The sequence below is a fragment of the Sceloporus undulatus genome, chromosome 1 (assembly GCF_019175285.1).
Source record: "Sceloporus undulatus isolate JIND9_A2432 ecotype Alabama chromosome 1, SceUnd_v1.1, whole genome shotgun sequence".
NCBI classification, from domain to species: Eukaryota; Metazoa; Chordata; class Lepidosauria; order Squamata; family Phrynosomatidae; genus Sceloporus; species Sceloporus undulatus.
The window spans coordinates 97,743,191-97,763,465 of record NC_056522.1 but is presented as its reverse complement, the minus strand read 5'-3'; the positions used below and the strand labels follow the sequence as shown (position 1 = coordinate 97,763,465).

At 43.8% G+C, this 20,275-nt stretch overlaps 1 protein-coding gene across 1 annotated transcript in view; it reads left to right on the top strand.

Moving 5' to 3' along the window:
- L3MBTL3 (L3MBTL histone methyl-lysine binding protein 3) overlaps positions 1-20,275 on the top strand; it is a 108,918-nt gene that overhangs the window by 48,488 nt on the left and 40,155 nt on the right. Inside the window, 3 exon segments of the mRNA XM_042444750.1 lie at positions 9,335-9,411; positions 11,388-11,473; positions 18,774-18,884. Coding sequence (XP_042300684.1) covers positions 9,335-9,411; positions 11,388-11,473; positions 18,774-18,884 — 274 coding nt within the window.

Here is a 20,275-nt window from a genome sequence, read left to right as displayed (position 1 = left end):
TCCAAGGGTATTAAAAGAACTGGCAAATGTAATATCTGAGCCATTGGCAATAATCTTTGAAAACTCCTGGAGAACAGGAGAACTCCCAGCAGACTGGAGGAGGGCAAACTTTGTCTCTATCTTCAAAAAGGGGACGAAAGAGGATCCAAACAATTATCGTCCAGTTAGTCTGACATCAATCCCAGGAAAGATTCTAGAGCAGATAATTAAACAGAGAGTCTGTGAACATCTAGAAGGCAATGCCATAATCACAAAAAGTCAACATGGGTTTCAGAGAAACAAGTCATGCCAGACAAACCTGATCTCTTTTTTTTTGATAAAATTACCAGCTTGGTAGATGAAGGGAATGCAGTGGATATAGTATATCTTGATTTCAGTAAGGCCTTTGACAAAGTTCCCCATGACATTCTTGTAAGCAAGCTTGTAAAATGTGGGCTAGACAAGGCAACTGTTAAGTGGATTTGTAACTGGTTGACCGGATGAACCCAAAGGGTGCTCAACAATGGCACCTTTTCATCCTGGAGAGAAGAGACCAGTGGGGTCCCACAGGGCCTTGTCCTGGGCCCAGTACTGTTCGACATCTTTATTAATGACTTGGAGGAAAAATTGGGGGAATACTTATCAAATTTGCAGATGACACCAAATTAGGAGGAATAGCTAATATTCCAGAGGACAAGATCAAAATTCAAAAGGACCTGAATAGACCAGAAAGCTGGGCCACAGCTAACAAAATGAACTTCAACAGGTAGAAATGTAAGGTACTGCACTTAGGGCGAAAAAATGAAATGCACAGATATAGGATGGGGGACACCTGGCTTAAGGAGACAACATGTGAAAGGGATCTAGGTGTCCAGGTAGACCACAAGTTGAACATGAGTCAACAGTGCGATGCGGCAGCTAACAAGGCCAATGCGATTTTAGGCTGCATCAATAGAAGTATAGTGTCTAGATCAAGGGAAGTAATAGTGCCACTATATTCTGCTCTGGTCAGGCCCCACCTGGAATATTGTGTCCAGTTCTGGGCGCCACAGTTTAAAAAGGACATTGAGAAACTGGAGCGTATCCAAAGGAGGGCGACTAAAATGGTGAAGGGTCTGGAAACCAAGCCCTATGAGGAACGACTTAGGGAGCTGGGTATGTTTAGCCTGGAGAAAAGAAGTTTAAGAGGTGATATGATATCCCTGTTTAAATATTTGAAAGGATGTCATATTGAGGAGGGAGCAAGCTTGTTTTCTGTTACTCCAGAGCCTAGGACCCGGAACAATGGATGCAAGCTGCAGGAAAAGAGATTCCACCTCAACATTAGGAGGAACTTCTTGACAGTAAGGGCTGTTCGACAGTGGAACACAATTCCTCGGAGTGTAGTGGAGTCTCCCTCCTTGGAGGTCTTCAAACGGAGCTGGATGGCCATCTGTCGGGGATGCTTTGATCTGGATTTCCTGCATGGCAGGGGGTTGGACTGGATGGCCCTTGCGGTCTCTTCCAACTCTATGATTCTAGGACTGGGAGACCTTGCTGAATGAGTTGGTTATAGCATAATGTAGGGTGGAGTGGGGTGGGTGGAAGCTAACCTAGAAGTAGGAGTTCTTGAAAATTAGATGATTCGATGATGATGATGATGATGATTTATATCCCGCCTCTCCCTATGGATCGATAGAGTCAGCACCTGCAGGCATGGAGAGTTGTTCACAGATGTTGCTTCTGCCTGGTTTGGGGTAGGTTGAGGGACTCATCCTTCTTCTTCGTGGTCTCTGCGAAGCACACAAATCAGTTATTCTGCGCTTGCGCAGCATTTCCAAATCCTATTGGAATCGCTTAGGAAGACTTTTTGGCAGTAGCACCACCCACCCTCTGTATAGGCAGGAGGTCTTCCCGCCATTTCTCAGTTCCTTTTGTCCGCCACGTGAGCAGCTTAGAATCACTCCTTCCTTAGCTTTCGCTTTCATTTACTGCGTTTGCTGGCTTTGTTTTACTCAACTACTCTTTGGATTATGATTTGGATTTGGTCTTGGACTCTGACTAACGGCAACAACTGACAATTCCTCCTTCCTCTGGCCCTTTTTCAATGATATCCGCGCACTCTTTTAAAAAGTGCTCTGAATGTGGGACCAACATTCCGGCTCTCGACGGACACTCTCTGTGCCTCCTTTGCCTTGGCGAGGGCCACCTCCCTGCTTCTTGCACTCATTGCATGGCCTTCACTCTGCAGGCCAGGAAAAATAGGGAGATGTGTCTCAGGTCCATGCTTTACGCACAAATCCTGAAACCTCCCTCCACCTCCAGAGCCTCTGCCAAGGCCTCTGCCACTAAGAGCAAACTCCCATCTCTGGCTCCAGGGGTCCCTGCCAAGGCTATTGCAGCCGAGGGCACTACCCCTTTATCTCCTCCGAGGGTCCCTGCCAAGGCTACTGCTGCCAAGGGCAAACCCTGTCCGGAAGCTCCCCGGTCACCGGGCAAATGGAGGTCCTCGGACCAGGATGCAGCTGGCCACCCATCCTAGCCCAAAGTGAAGAAATCCTCAGACCCCAGAGTGGAGAAGAGAAAACACAAATCTCAGGACAAGTCCAAAGACTCATCCCATCACCCTGGCAAAAAGGCCAAGGCCTGTCCGGACTCCGACTCTGACTGTCGGTCCCATACCGACACGCCTGCTCAGCCCGCTGATATCGAACTGGGCTCGGTACCATGTGCCCAACCAGAGCCTGAACCCCAACTGTCTCCTCGTCCCAACTCTCGGGCCTGACCAGGCACCCTGCTCCAATTGGCCAAATCCTACCAACTATCGGAGGGTGAAGAAGAGGCTTCCCCTTTCACCCAAGTGGTGATTCCAGATCGGCTCTCTCTGTTTTGAAGATGAACAGGACGATGACAGGTCCTCTGTCTTTGCTGAACCCTCTATATGGGATATTGTGTTTGATGAAGCCACAGGATCTTATTTTCTGTCGCTTGATCCTTCTGAAATCCGTGGAGGCTGTTTCGTCTCAACCTTCCAACCGATAGAACCTCTTCTGCCTCATCCAAGGTCTACTGCCTCCTCCATCCCACTCCGGTCTCGCCCATCTTCGGCCTCCTGAGCGGAACATCTGACCCATTCAGATGACCTCAGCCGTCTCTCTGCAAGTACACCCCGTGCTGCCGGTGCCAGTAACCACCCAGGCCCTTTCGGCCCATACCAGGACTGCATCTGCTGAATCCACGGACCGCTCCGTCTCGGAATATGGCCCTATCCAGCCTTCTCAGGTGCTCTCTTCTCTCAACGTACCCTCTCCTTCAGATATTTGTTCCTTCTTGGAACAGATGATCTGCATGGGCAAAGCCCTAAATATTGAGGTCCTACATTCAGACTCTCAAGCTCTGGATTCCATTGATGAGAGGGTTCGGGACAAACTCCCAATGCCGACCTCCATTGCATTCCTACCCTCAATGTCTAGGATTGTCAAGAGCTCTTGGCCTTCTCTATCTATGGCCCAGCCTTCAACAAAGAAACAGGACAATCTCTACCACATTACACCCTCGGAAGGGATTTGGCTCTTCAAGCACCCTCGCCCGAATTCAGAAATCGTTGAGGCCTCCCAGATCCGCTTGGTCTCGAAAACAACTTTGACCCCTAATGACAAAGAGCGTTGCAAACTTGACACAATGGCACGAAAATCTTACGCTTCTGCAGTTCTAGACCTTAAGATCCAGAACTACTTGGCATGTATGGCTGCTTATCAACAGCAACTTTGGTCAAAAGCTCTTCCCCTCTACAAAGACTTCCCTGCTGACAAAAGACGAACGGCCATGGCCATCCATGCGAAGGCTCATGCACTTGCATCTCACTCAGCTGATTGTGCCTCCCGTCAACTTTTGAGCGCCCTGGCCCTCCGACACCATGCCTGGCTAAGGTCCTCAGACCTCACGCCTCAAGCCAAACAGGCCATTGAGGAGCTCCCCTTTGATGCTATGGGACTCTTTCACAAAGACACTGATGAGAAGCTTGACTTCAAAAATAAGATGAAGAACACAGCCTGCAAATATGGTATGTCTTCTTCCTCCACCTCTCTCCCTCCTTTTTCTCAACGCCGTTTGGGATGGCAAAGGCCTCCCTACCCCACCAACCAAGGTAGATCCAACCAGTCCACAGACTACCAACAACAACTTTTTCCTGTTCAACAGCAACAGGGAAAACACAACAAAAACAAAAATACAAACAACCCTTCCAAAAGAAGGACTCAGAACAAGGCAAGCGCCGACTCTGAGACTCCCCAGCGCTCTCCGTCCCTTCAACTCCCTTTGGGGATCGTTTGGCCCACTTCCACCACATTTGGGCCTCCATGACATCCGACTCCTGGGTGCTTTCCATTGTCTGTTGGGGTTATGCTTTGGAGCCCAAATCCTCACCCCTTGGTAGCTATCACCTCGGCACACCATGCCAGTGAGCTTTGTGCCCTCCATACGGACTCCCCGTACTTGAAATTTTTTAAGGACAAAGTTGTCCTCCACCCGGACATTTCCTTTCTTCTGTCCACCTTTCATCTCAATCAAGATATTGTTTTCCCAATGCTAGCCTGAACCTGATCACTGACACCAAGCGTCAACTCCACTCCCTCGATGTCAGACGGGCGCTGGCCTTCTACCTTGACGGGACTGCATCTTCTCAGCGTTCCTCCAGACTCTTGGTCTGTTATTCTAACCCCAAAATGGGACTCGCAGTCATACCTCAACGATTCTCCAAGTGGATGACTGCGACAATCCTCCTCTCATACAAAATTTTTGGGAAGACTCCGCCTGCTCAAATTCGAGTCCATTCCACCAGGGTGGTAGCTTCATCTTCAGCCTTCCTCTCTGGAATTCTCTTGGAGGACGTTTGCAAGGCTGCGGTATGGTCACAACCTCTGACCTTTATCAAGCACTAGAGACTTGATACCAGACACCAACGTGAAGCAGCCTTTGGCAGAGCTGTTCTCCTTTCCAGAATGCACTAAGGTTAGTCTGCACCTGTCACACATGGCACTCACACTGTTTCTGGTTTGATAATTGTTTATTGCCAGGACACTCCCTCCTCCACAATGGGAGAAGCTTGTCAGTCTAACCCATTAGTGTGCTTCGCAGAGACCACAAAGAAGAAGGACAGGTTGCTTACCTGTAACTGTAGTTCTTCGAGTGGTCATCTGCGAATCCATACAAATCCCGCCCATCCTCCCCTCTCTCGTGTCCTTCTCTCTTCCTTGTCTGCTCTTACGGTGGACCTTTTTGAAACTGAGAAGGGGCAGGAAGACCTCCTACCTATATAGAAGGTAGGCAGAGCTACCGCCAAAAAGTCTTCCCTAGCAATTCCAGTAGGATCCGGAAATGCTGCGCAGGCGCAGAATAACCCATTTGTATGGATTCGTAGATAACCACTCAAAGAACTACAGTTACAGGTAAGCAACCTGTCCTTCTCAGCCCTTCAGCATGCCAGCCCTCCTCTCCATTCAGAAGGATTGCCCAACCCACAGGGGAACCTTTTTAGGGATCAACAGGCTATAGGTTAGTCACTAAATGGTAGTGAAAGCTGGGGAATTGAACATAATTCCCACAAGCTTGTTTCATCCCATTCAGAATACCCCCCATGCCCCTATCTCACTCTTCTTGAATGATAAACAATGGCCCATTACAGATGGGCATGAAAGCACGCGTGGAGCGCATACTAGGGTTCGAAAGGGGTGGTGCTTCCGCACCCTCCAAACCTAGTGCGCGCTGTGCGCGCACAAAATGACAGTGGCCATTCCACATGACCGCCGCCATGAGGATGTCACGGCCACGCCGCCTCTATACAGGGCAGCGCGGACGTGACGTCCTCGCTCCGCGCCAGGGCACTTAGTGCGCCCTTAGCGCGGAGCAGGAAGGAGCTCCATTTCGGAGCTCCTTCCTGCTTTGCGTCGCTGGGCGCAGCCTTCAGACGGCTGCGCCCAGCGGACCAAAGGAGAAAGGGGCCAAGTGGCCCCTTTCTCCTCCTCCCCGCCACCACAGGGTGTCCTTGGGGCTTGAAGCTCCAAGGACACTCCTTTCCAGGCTGCGTGGAAGCGGCCTTTTGCCGCTTCCCCGCAGCCCGGAAAGCGGTGGATCGGGGCCTCAGTGGCTGCCATTCTGGACACTGAGGCCCCGATACACCGGGGAAAGGGGCGGGTGCAGCCCGCCCCAAACAAGCAGTCTATAACCCACCAATAAGTCATCTTTTTACCTTTTAGAGAAAAATGCAGCTCAGCAGAGAAACAATTTTGAATGTAGATTTATGTTATATTGTTTATTTAAGCAGTTTGATATTTAACTCCTCACCTCATCAGGAACAAGAATTCCATGAAAGTCAGTGGAAAGGATTTCCTCCTGTCTACCTTACTTTGTTTCTAGGCTGACTTTGAAGACAGTGAATCTCCTTCCTCTGAAACCAGTAGAGAAATAGAGGAGGAGAAACCAAGAGAAAACAGATCTCTCATTTTTTCCATCACCAGTTTACTGTATACAGTCGGCCCTTCTTATACACTGATTTTTTATATATGGATTTAAGCATACATGGTTTGAAAATGTTCCAAAAAAGTATAAATTTACTTTGATTTTCCATTTTTTATAAGGGACACCATTTTGCTGTGTCATTATATGTAATGGGACTTGAACATACACAGATTTTGTTATACACGGGAGATCTTGGAACCAAGCCCCAGCGTATAACAAGGGTCCACTGTACTTATTATGAAGATGCTCTTTATGTGCCTGATTTTTACTCATAAGAGACACATGTCTAAATAGAAGAGAATAATTGTTTTAAAAAAATTATAATGATTTTAAAATAATAAATAAAATAATATATTTTTTTATTTTTATCCCGCTTTTTGCCAAGCAGTCAAAGTGGAGTACAAAAGGTTAAAATATATCCAAAAATGTTCCCAAAATGCAAAAAGCCTCCCAAAATGTTGTAAGCTGTTAACTGTTGGGAGCATGAACACAAATAAATACCTGTATAGGAAAACCCTGAAATTAATTACTGTGATAGAAATAGAAATCAGGTATCCTTATATTAGAACAACAAATTATCTTTTTGCAGCCAAAAAAAAATTTCTAACCATAATACCTTTTATGTCTACAGTCGCCTCACAACCTTAGTTATGCACAGAGGAGCGACCTCCATTACTTCTAATGGTGTGTGTGCCTTATTCAAGCCTATGAGGCTTGAATACATGTGAGCCTCCATTTTTGCGGGGAGGGGAGGTCCGGAACAGATTCTCCACACAAACGGAGGGCCAACTATATATCTATGAATTGTCCATGTGCAACTACAGAGTTTGTTGAAGTTTGTGCCACCCTTTAACAGTCCTTTAGTCAACAATTAGTAAGGCATCCAGAAACCACAGAGGTAAATGATTCTTCCAAGGAGTAGTTGCAGAAGTAAAAGGCTTGGTAATGAGGTAGGACACTTCTTCCTGGGGTAGTTAATGACTACCCCAGGGATGACTTCATCAGCTCAAAATGAAAGTATTCAACATTCAGTAAAAAGCTATTGCTCTCACATTTCTCTCCCCTCTATAGTACTTGCAACTGAAATGGCTGTTTTACCATGGCATATTGTTTTCTGTGAGTGTTACATCTGAACACTAGATGGGGCTATAAGATGTTTTCTGCATTACTAGATTACTAACTGGTTTTACTAAACAGAAATAAATCAGGGTGGCCTGGGAGATAGGGAAATAGTACAGACTGAAATTCTTTTATGTTTTGTTTGCTAATGTGAATTATTATTTTTAAAGTTTTAAGTATTCCTAATAACAGTACTGGGATTGTTATTAGGTCCTGTGGGCTGTTTAACTATTTTAACATGCATATTTTCAATTAATGTTAAAATTATTTCCTGCCTCCCCATGGAGATATTTTCAGTATCCTAAAAATACCTTACAAGCACCAAAAAATAATAGCAATAAAATAGCTGGGTAATCTCTACCCAAGCTTGTAAATACCTGGTCAGATTATCACTGTACTGAGTAAATTTAAGTTCAAGCAACTAAAGCAAGAATGCTGATTAGAATTAGTGTGTGTGTGTATGTGTGTTTGTGAATTCTTGTGTAAGACATGGGCTACCAAAAGATATTTTAAAAAAATAATAGTAAGGTTTATGCTTGGACTCCTTTCTAAGCCAAACCCTGCCCCTATAGCCAAGTATTTACTTAACAAATCTGTTTTTCAGCATTTCCTAAAAGACCAAGATAAATATGGTCAAATAAATTCACTCTGAGAAGCTATTGCAAAATTTGTTTCCCTGTAGCAGGAAATCCAGCTGTTCATGTATGCTCTACTGACTATAAGACACCTTAGATGAAACCCAAATTACAATTAAGGTAGCTGTGGGAATAAAAACTAATCAATATTTTATCTGCAGATGCATTATAAAATTATGTTTGGCTCAGCAGAAATTGAAGCTTTAGGTGTGCTGGAGGCCACAACACCTTTTAAGAAAGGCATTGGCCTGAAAAGACGGGGGGGGGGGGTGCCTTCTGCATGGTTTGAAGTCGTGACGATTAGACAACACACACCCCAAAACCGCAGGAAAGATGCGGTGGAGCTGCCTAAGGCAGCCCAAACCCAGCAGCAAAAGGAGCTGATTTTATCCACACCTTGCCGCAACCCATTCAGGACTGCAGTAACGGGTGGCCTCAGGACCGCAGCATCTGGTTGCTACAGTCCCACACCAATCAGGGCGGGAGTGGCCTCTGGCCATTCCTTTTGGCCCATCTGCTCAAGGCCATTGTCTACTTCAGCTAAATGGTGATGCTATAATACAGAAAATGCTTCCTTGTGGATATACTCAATAGTTTCCCCTTTCTAGTTGGGTAATGGGTACTAATGCATTAATTGCAATATATTAATTTGATATTAGAAAAATATTAGAACTTTGTACTTTTAAATTTTATTTTAAATTATATTTTACCAAGATTTGGAATCTGATTGATGGTAACATGGTTGGATCCTATTTTATTTTCCTGTTGTCTGCGCTCCAAGGTTGGAAAGATAAACACGCACCATCCACTATTCAGTGGTCAGAAGTTCTTCCTGTTTATCTGCACATGAATGTATATTTTATAGGCATCAAGAAAAAGTACTTTTGGAAATATGGACAGCCTAGCATTCTGAGCCTCTGTCCATGTTCTATATATTTTCTCCCTTCCTTCCTTCCTTCCTTCCTTCCTTCCTTCCTTCCTTCCTCTCTCTCTCTCTCTCTCTCTCTGTGTGTGTGTGTGTGTTTGTGTTTGTGTGTGTTCTTTTTTCTTTGCATTTATACTTTAAATGTCCAATAACATTTTTTAAAAAACTATTTTATCTGCAGGTGTGAAGCAGCGAGTCCACATATTCATCCAGTTGGGTGGTGCAAAGAACATAGGAAGACACTTGTAACCCCGCCAGGTCTGTACTAAACAACTCTTCTGTACACTTCATAGTGCAATAGTTCTAATGAGTAGTTACTAGAAATGTTGAGGTGGAAATGCCATCAGTACACTGATGAGACTCAGCTGTTCCTCTTCTCGAGTCAGATGGGACTATGCAAGGGTTGGACCAGTGCCTAGATGGCTTTATTAATCTGGTAGAGGGCCAATAAACTGAGGCTGGATTCCAGTAAGGTAGATGCACTTGGTGGTTCTTGGGTTTGGGACCTGGGTCAACCATGTGTTCGAAATGGGGTTGCATTCCTTCTCCCTCAGCTTTGGAAGTATTCTCACATTGATTGCTGGAGACCCAAGTAGACTGTGGCTCAGAGTCCTTGGCACAAATTTCTATGGCTTTTCCTGGTCTCTCAGATATAGGGCCTTTTGTAGGGCTTTTTTTTAGCTCACACAGTGGCTAGTTAAGCAGCAGCTACAAACTTGCGGATAATCAAATCTGCAGAAGTTAAACCCACAAAAGTTTGTGGCTGATTGTAATACCTTGCAGGATGAAATCGGAACACTTATACATCAAATATACTTATAGGACAACCTTTTAATGTACCATAAATATTTAACTTGTCAGTGAATTAATTGTAGCTTCTCAGTAGCAAAAGCTGTAAAACAACCCACACAGATCAATGGTTTAATTCACTACCATAGTATGAGTCACTCGAAAAAGCAATTCTTTGAAAACTGTTACCTTTTAAACAGTAGGCATTTATAACCAGGGGGAGTTCAGATTGGGTTCCCCACAGATACAGTATTTCCCCCCCATGAGTTGAAGCAATGTTCTCTATGTACGGTATAGAAAATTTTGTTCAGAGCAACTTCACCAAAATTGCCGGCTGGGCAGATGGCTGTCTATATTTAAAATGTGATAAATAACTCTTAATAGCTTCAAATTAGTATGCAGCTCTGTAAAATGTTAAGATCTGAAATGCACATGCCTCTAGGTGACTGTTGTTTATCTGCCCAAAATCACAGTGGGATTTCTGTGATACTTTGGCATTATATGTCCTGCAATAAAAGGTTCATTCTCTTTATAGCTGGGATTTTGTGTCTGGCATGAACTATATTTTGTTCTATCTATATTTGTAAGAAGGTCTCCTGCTTTTGTTGTCTCTGGTCTCCTGTTCACATGCAGGGCAATCAAATGCAAATCAGGAAGCAGAACCATAGCATTAGTTCCATTGTTGAGGAAATGTGTGCCTTTTAGGCCCACACTCATGCTTTGGATGCAAATGCCCCAAAATGGTGGTCTGAGCCATGGGGGGAAGCTGTCTCACCTCACCTTTTCTAAGTGTGGTGCCCTTTCTGCTCAGATTACAAAATACCCCTGGCACTTCTTGGACTTGGAAGGGTAGTGCATAAACAGCTGCTTACAAGTAGGCTTTCCACTTCAGACATCTACAACTCAGAAAAAAAGAAAGAAAGAAAAGAAAAGAAAGACAGTGAAAGTGAAAGAATGTGAAAAATTGGAAATGTACATTGCCATCGGATGAGGTGTCAGAGTCCCAAGAATGGCTTGTGGAACATTGGACTGGGATGGCCCTTGTGGTCTCTTCCAACTCTATGATTCTATGATTCTAACACATGGCCCTTACCACAGGGAGCCTCACAGGGTGAGAGGAGTGGAAATCATACTTATTTCTATTTTGAAATGATGGAAGGGAAAAAGGGAGGGGGACGGGAAAGAATGTAGCAACATCTTTAAGACTAACTGGGTTTTATTTTTGCCTGAGCATGACTTTAAATCTACAAAAGCTTATGCAGAAATAAAAACCAATTAGTTCCAAAGGTGCTGCTACATTCCTTTTCTTCCTTTCCTATCCCTTCTACCTTTCTATGCTGCAAGAGATTAGCCCAAGTGTTTCTTTGAAAACAACTCTGGAAAATATCAATTCAATTATATATTTCTTGCATTATCTAATTCTTGTTTCGTTATTGATCTTTTAGATTATCCACAGGCCAAGCATTTTTCTTGGGAGAAATATCTGGAAGAAACTAGTTCATTACCTGCACCTGCCAGGGCTTTTAAAGTGGTAAGAAAAATATCCATGGTTTTAAGTTATCCTGCTTATCAGTTACCACTGCTGCTGCACATGTTATCCTTGGCCCTGTGATCAGTGGACTCATGGTTGCTTATTTGCCTGTTGCTGTATTTGTATACAACCATTTCAGATATATTTTTCATGATATTTATTTTAGGGGTCAGCAGCTGTGAGACTTCCAACCAAATCCATTCCCTGATGAGAGCCATCTGTTTCTTCAGTTGCTAATGCAAACAAAAACATGAGCAATTACATAAGAAATAGAAAGCAAAGTTTTGAACATGCCTCTTCCCCTTCCCCTTTCTTTCTTTGATTGAGATGATGGAATATAATATATAAATTTGATTGGTTTTCATGTTTTCTTTCTCTTTCACTCATCCTGGCCCCTTTATGTGTTCTACAGGGGAAAAAGAATGAATAAGGGAACTGTAGATGCACAAAGTAATGGACTACTAAATAGAGAACACTTACTCAATCAGATCAAAGTTCATTCTAGTCCAGCATTCTCTTATTTCCACTAGCCAGTTGGAGACCTCTGGGAAACATACAACAACAGGGACTAGATCTGGCTCTTAGGGCCTTAAGTAAGGCCTTTAGCATCTTGGAAGCCACACCCCCTCAAAAAGAGAGAGTGGTGAGGGCTTGGTCTTGAAGCTGTATCTCAGTTGTTATGCTTCTCCTTTGCCTAAGGAAAGGAAGGATGAAGCCATATACTTGTATACACTCTGCCAGCATCTTGAGGTATCAGCTGAGTCCTGACCTCAGGGCTCAGCCAACTCCCAACACCATAGCATGCTGTGCTTCACTTCCCCTTAATCTTCTCCACACAGGGATGACATAGGAGTCCTGTCCCCAAAATGTGTCATTTGTTGTTTCAGCTAGTGTTTGACCAGGACCAAAATGACACTGGGGACCTGGACCTGGACTCATCTGTCCCATGATTCCACATTGTTACTAAATCAGGTCCTTTGTTCCTAAAAATATTCCTAGTGCTTGCCTGAAAGTGACTACCTTCTTCTGCTATTTTCCCTGTGCCATCCTGTGGAGATGCCACAGTCTTTGAACTGTATTTCATATAGTTACTTCCATCAATAGTCTGACCTTTTAAAAGCACAGGAAGATACAGATACATTGGGATGGATTCATAGGAGAGCAACAAAGATGTTTAGGGAAGAAGAAGATCCTATGAGGAAACCTGAAAGGACCTGCATTTAGCCAAGAGGATATGATAGCCTTCACCAAGTGGCTGAAGGGCTGACGCACCGTCATTCGTTGGCGGGATACACACCGCCATTTAGTACGTATAGGATACGTACTAGGGTTAGGAAGGGGCGGTGCTTCCGCACCCCCTAACCCTAGTACGTATCCTATACGTACAAGATGGCGGCGCCCCTTTTACATGGGCACCGCCATCTTTACGTACAGGATGCACAGCGTCCAGACGTGTTGCGGCGCCTATGACGTCGCGAGTCCGCGCCAGGCGCCTCGCGACGTCATGGAGGCGCCACAAAAAGAAGCTCCGAAATGGAGCCTCTTTTTTGCTCCGCGCGGGAGTCGCGCGGTTTGGCTGCTGCGGCTCCCGCGCGAAGCAAACAGTGCCGACGGGGGACCGCCGCAAAGCGGCGGTTTGTATCCCGCCATTGTTTTATAAAACTCTTATGTGTCTCTGCACACCAGCCTGCTATATGTTTGTCTTTTGTCACTGCGCCACCGGCAGCTGTGCAGCAAAAGCAGGAAGAGACCACTTGGCCCTTCTCACCCCACAGTGGGAGGAGGCCCCACTAGCTGTTACCCCTCTTCTGGGCTGTTACTCGGTGCAGGACACATCCACCTAGTAATGCTACTGGGTAAAGTCCAAAATGGTTAGCATCACCATTTCACTTAAGTGCTCTTAAGTCTTAGTATTTGAGGAGATTTAAGATAGAACAATGAACAGATTCTCTGGTAGTCTTTAAAGCTATATAATGACTATATGGCTGATCCTCTGCTGTATCCATGGTTTGAATACACACACACACATTATAAGTAAACATATATGATATATAAAAATATATAAATTCCGAAAAGCAAACCTTCATTTTGCCATTTTATATTATTTTATTACACCATTGTATTTAATGGAATGTGAGCATCCCTAAATTTTGGTATCCACAAGGGGTATTGAAACCCCAGCAGATATCAAGGGCCTACTGTATATTAGTAAATTACTAGTTTAAAATATATATTTGTTCTTTGTGATCTCTGTGAATCATACAAATAGGTTATATCTGTGCCTGCACAGTAAAGCTCAGAAACTTCTAGAATCACTGGGCAAAACTTAGTTTGCAACACTTTGGCGGTATCTCTGCCCACCCTTATAAAGCCCCTGGTGTTCCCGCTCTTTCCCCAATTCCCTTCGTCCGCTGCACTAGCAACTCGAAGGAACTTCACTCTAGAATCACTTGTACCTTTCAAGCTGACCAAAAGCTTAATCTTGGCCATTGTTTTTGACCATTCTTATCAGACTTTCCCTTGGATATTGTTTGCTGATGATTGAAAACTGGACTGTTGGGCTATTCTCTTCATTTTGTGATTTGGCTACGTTGATTTTTATTATGGTCTCCTTCAAGAAATGAAGCAAGTGTGGGGCTAAAATTCCCATCTCTGACTGCCATGATTCCTGTGTCTTGTGCTTAGGAGAAGCACATAACCCTAAGAATGGTTCTCTTTGCAAGTCCATGGCAGCTCAAGCTTTGAAGAATCGGGACTTGAAATTCAAGGCAGCTCTGTGGGATCAGGCCCTATAACTGGCCTCTGCTCCGGCCCTGGAGGGCTCTTCGATTGCTCATCCCTCTACCTCTGGTAAGGAGATGGAAAGGCCTAAGGAAAAGTCTTCTAAGGACCCCAAGGTTTTCAGGGCTGAAAAGGGCTGGAGTGAGGATTCTAGGAAGGCTTTAAAATGCAAGCACTCCTATGACAAGCCTTCCCACCCCAAGAAGGATAAGCCCTCTGACCATTTGTTTTTGAAATGTGCCCATTCTGCCTCCCCCACTCCAAAATCAAGCCATAAAGAGCCCATCCATCCGGGCTCCATCTGCTGCCTTCAGTGCAGACCCAGAGGCATGGATTCCGACCCCAGCCGTCTCTTTTGCCAACATCGTGATTCCAGTCGATACTGCACAGATTGTTCATCTCGGATGTTGGGAGATCTCTGTCACCCCAATATCTAGTGGAGCTGGACTCTGCCTCTCCAGCCGATGATGTTCGGTCCTTCACTGACTATATTGTTCATGTGGCCAACGCTCTCGAACTCAAAAAGTCAATTTTTTTGAAACTCGAATTCAAAAAGTCACTTGCTTTTTGTTGTTCTTTTGTTGTCTGTTTTATTGAATCATTTCCTGTATTGCTATGTATTTTATATGTATTATCCTACTAGAGAGGCCCCTTCCCCACCACCTTTCCCTTCTCCTTTTGTGTCGTGTCTTTTTAGATTGTAAGCCTGAGGGCAGGGAACCGTCCAATTAAAAAGATTGTATGTACAGCGCTGTGTAAATTTACAGCGCTTTATAAATAAAGGTCAATAATAATAATAATAATAATAATAATAATAATAATAATAATAAAGTCTTGCATTGACAATGATGCTCTACATCCTATCGAATGGAGAATCCACAGCACTGAACCAGCTCCTCCCTCCATTGGGAGTCTCCCTTCGCTGGAAAAAATTGCCATGCGCTCTTGGTCCATCCCAGCAACAATTGCTTCCACCTTGATGAAAATCAAGCATTTATGTCGTATTGCACCATCTGGACTGAGTTGCCTCTTCGAGCACCCCAAGACAAACAAACAAATAAACAAACAGCTTCATTTATATACCACTCCATGCTGAACTAACAGTGTCTAAGTGGTTTACAACTGTAAGCTAATTGCCCCCAACGATCTGGGTACTCATTTTAGCGACCTCGGAAGGATGCAAGCCTGAGTCGAACTTGAGCCCTTTTGCTGGTATTGAACTCGCAACCTTAGGGTTTCGAGTGAGTGGCTGCAGTACAGGCATTTAACCACTGCGCCACCAGGGCTCTATACTCGGCAATTGTTGAAGGAGCTCAGATGTCTTTCATCTCCAGAACTTCTTCTTCTTTCCCTCGGATAAGGAGAATAAGAAGATTGAAGGGTTGGAAAAGAAATTTTATGCCTTGGCAGTGCTCAACCTCAAGGTGACCAACTATTCAGCCTGCAAGGGGGCTTATGTCCAGCATCTCACGGAGATCATGGAACCACTCTTGGACAAGATGTCAGATGATAAAAAGAAGCTTGCTATGGCTCTCCATGTTGCTATGGCTCATGCCATAGTCCCAGATATTGCTAAAGATCACGCTTCGAATCTGGGACTGATGTAGCCACAACAGGATCCTCCTTCAATCTATCCACCTCCCTGGGGAGGAAAAGGAACTGACACACTGGCTCACCAGATCTTCCAACCCATGCCACGAATGGCAACTCCATCCTGAGACGGTAGCCTACCTCTTTCACATCTGGAGCGATCAACTTCTTTGCCTCTCCTCAAAACACTCACTGTACAAGGTTTTATTCTTGAACCCAAACGCTGGGTTCTCTAGGAGATGCTTTCCAGTTTGAGTGATCAGATGGGATGATTTATGCCTTTGCTCCATTTCCACTCATCGTGAAGGTCGTGTCAAAGATGACATCAGATCCGTCCAACACCATCCTCATCACGCCGTGATGGCCGGAGACAACCATGGTTCGCTTCCCTCCTGCATCTATCCTGAGGGAAATACCACCCATTCAGGTTGTACCTCCTTATCCCTACACGAAAGTCACATCTTGCACCTGGACATCAAGACGCTTCTCCTGGTGGCGTGGAGAATCCATCTCTAGAGACTACCTGACTTGCTATGGTTGGTCATCCTGGCTGCCCAGAAGCCTTCTAGACAGAGGTCCTACCAGTTCAAGTAGGAAGAAGTTCTTGGACTTTTTCTCCACTAGGGACCTCTCTCCATCCCATGCTTCAGTCCTGATGGTCTTGGAGTTTTTAATGACTCTTGATGACTCGAGACTGTACTTCACGTCCATAAAATGTTACTTGTCTGTTATCTGCTCACATTACCAGTTGGAAGGCAGACCTTCCCTCTTCTAGGATCCTTTGGTAAATAGATTCCTCAGAGGGTTCAACAACCTTCACCCTCCATCATCGGTACCAACACTGGCATGGAGCTTGGACCTTGTGCTTTCCTGCTTGTCAGCAAAGCATGACAACTACAGACTTGAGATTTCTGACCTGGAAAACAGCTTTCTTTGTGGCCATCACCTCTGCTTGCCGTGTGAGCGAGCTTTGTGCCTTGCAGATGGATCAGCCTTACCTTTGGTTTCACAAGGGTAAAGGTCCTCTATACTGGCATTACTTTCCTTCCGAAGGTGGTATCAGCCTTCCACATTAACAAGGACACTGTGTTGCGTACTTTGGCCCTGGACCTGACCACTGATACCAAGCAACAGTTCTACACCCTGGACATTCGGAGGGCACTGACCTTTTATTTGGACAGGACTTTTGGTTCGAAGCACTCTCAGAGACTCTTTGTGTGCTACTTGGAGGCCAAAAAGGGACTACCTGTAACTCCTCAGAGATTCTCGAAATGGGTGGCTGGTACCATCCATTTGTGTTATGAACTCTCAGAACTCTCCCTGCTCAGGTTCAGGCCAACTCAACTAGGACAGTAGCAACATCCTCTACTTTTCTGACTGGGGTGCCTTTGGAGGATGTCTGTAAAGCTGCTGTCTGGTCCCATCCATTGACTTTCATCAAACATTACAGGCTGGACACCAGGGACAGACAGGATGCAGCTTTTGGGAGGGCAGTGTTACTGACAGGTTTGCATTAAAATGTACTTTTTGCATTACATGTTCTGTATATGCTGTTGAAACTGTGGAAGTTTACACTGACAATTACATTGTTCTTATATGTCTTTGAAACCTACAAATGACATTGCAAATATATTTTATATCCTATATGCTTTCAGTTTAAGACAAATGATTCTGACAGTTGCACTTTTTAAGTTCAAGAGTTTATTGTTGTTAAATAAATACAACTTGTTTGAATTTTACATCTTGTATCATGACACTCCCTCCTCTACTGACTGAAGCTTGCAGTCAAACCCATTTGTGTGATTCGCAGAGACCATGAAGAAGAACAGGTTGCTTACCTGTTACTGTATTTCTTTGAGTGGTTGTCTGCAAATTCACACAAATCTCGCCCATCTTCCCCTCAGTTGTGTCCTGCTCATTGCTAAATTCTCTTTGTCACTGCTATGTGGTGTACTTTATGGAACTGGGGAAAGAGCAGAAACATCAAGGGCTTTATAAGGGTAGGCAGAGCTACCGCCAAAAAGTTGCAAACTTAGTTTTGCCCAGTGATTCTAGAAATTTCTGAGCTTTACTGCACAGTCGCAGATATAACCTATTTGTGTGAATTTGCAGATGACTACTCGAAGAAATACAATTACAGGTAAGCAACCTGTCCATACTAGTTGTTTCATTTCATATGTGCATATTGTTCATTCTGAATAAGCAGGTTACTTAAACATGTTGTACTCCTTTTTGTGATTTAGGAACCTAACCCAATTCTTTTCATGTTATTTCTGCATCTGTTACCAGATTTTCTATTAAAGAAGTAATGCTAAAAAACACATGTACTTTGTTAAATGAGATGGAATAAATATGAGGGATGGAATAAATAAATGTGAGATGGAACCAATCCTGTACTGAAAAATAAATGGAAGGAACATTGCTTGAAAACACATTAAAAATCAGTGCTAAAAAATAATAATAGGATAATTGAGTATTGGTTTCATTGGCCTATCCCAAGTAGCATATAGGCATCAGATCCCATCTGATCTTGGAAGCTATGCAGGGTGGTCAGCCCTGGTTATGCTAATAAGCTATATTTCAGAGGAAGGAAATGGCAAAAACCAACTCTTGAGTATTCCTTGCCTAACAAATTGCTAAGAAATTCATGTGGGTGCCATAACTCAACAGATGACTTGAAAGCACACACACACACACACACACACACACACACACACACAGGATTAATTAGGTGTAGGTGATATTTTGAATATTTAGTTTAATTAAAATGATTTTATCAGACATGTTGGAACAAAAAAATAATCAGTATTTTTGGTGGGGTTTAGAAAGATAATCACTACTGTTATTAATTTTTATTGTATTTTTTAAAATAGAAAAGTGGTATCCAGAGTCATAAAACTAAAACTAGAATTATCTTTTTTTGTTGTAGAAACCATGTCATGGATTTCAGAAGAATATGAAACTTGAAGTAGTTGACAAGAGGAATCCTGTACTGATCAGGGTAGCCACTATAGTAGATACTGATGACCACAGAATTAAAGTAATTGAGATTTGCTTTCTTCATCTTTGTCTATCTTTTTAAAACAAGAACCTGTACACACTGCTACAGTTACTGAACAATTCATTTTGCATGACAGTTGATTCTTACTCATAGTGATCCATATAGCTTTCCCATTTAATCTAGTGGAAGAGAAGATGACATTCCACTGTACCCAGTGAAACCACTGCTCTTAAATTAAAATGAATAAGCCTGCAAATTCATGGTCTGTAAATCATATGTGATTTTTCCCCTATTATACGCTCCGTTTAGAAGACAAAATGCATCTAGAATGTTAAATTAAGAGACACTTCTAAATTCAATTCCATCCTATTATCTGAAGAATTTGAATGTTAATCCTTTGAAGTGGACCTACAGTCAAAATGACCTGAATAGACTAGAAAGCTGGGCCAAAGCTAACAAAATGAAATTCAACACGGAGAAATGTAAGGTATTGCACTTAGGGCGGAAAAATAAAATGCACAGATATAGGATGGGTGACACCTGGCTGAATGAAACTACGTGTGAAAGGGATCTCGGAGTCCAAGTAGTCCACAAGTTGAACATGAGTGAACAGTGTGATGCGGCAGCTAAAAAGGCCAATGCTATTTTAGGCTGCATCAATAGAAGTATAGTGTCTAGATCAAGAGAAGTAATAGTGCCACTGTATTCTGCTCTGGTCAGGCCCCACCTAGAATATTATGTCCAGTTCTGGGCGCCACAATTCAGAAAGGACATTGAGAAACTGGAGCGTGTCCAAAGGAGGGCGACAAAAATGGTGAAGGGTCTGGAAACCATGCCCTATGAGGAACGACTTAGGGAGCTGGGGATGTTTAGCCTGGAGAAGAGAAGGTTAAGAGGTGATATGATAGCCCTGTTTAAATATTTGAAAGGATGTCATATTGAGGAGGGAGCAAGCTTGTTTTCTGCTGCTCCAGAGAACAGGACCCGGAACAATGGATGCAAGCTACAGGAAAAGAGATTCTACCTGAACATTAGGAGGAACTTCCTGACAGTAAGGGCTGTTCGACAGTGGAATGCACTTCCTCGGAAGGTGATAGAGTCTCCTTCCTTGGAGGTCTTTAAACAGAGGCTGGATGGCCATCTGTCAGGGATGCTTTGATTTGGATTTCCTGCATGGCAGGGGGTTGGATTGGATGGCCCTGGTGGTCTCTTCCAGCTCTACGATTCTATGATTCTATGATTCACTTCCTCTAAAAGACTGACAAATACTAAAACTGAAGGTGGCAAGGAAATAAGGCATTTTAAAGCATATTTACTACCTTGAGTGTTTTGAACTCTCAAGTTTTTAATAGAGAGTACTTCTTAGTTACATTTTGTTTTATCTATTGGATTATGTGTTTTATTTTTTATAAACTTCCTTGAAATCTTGG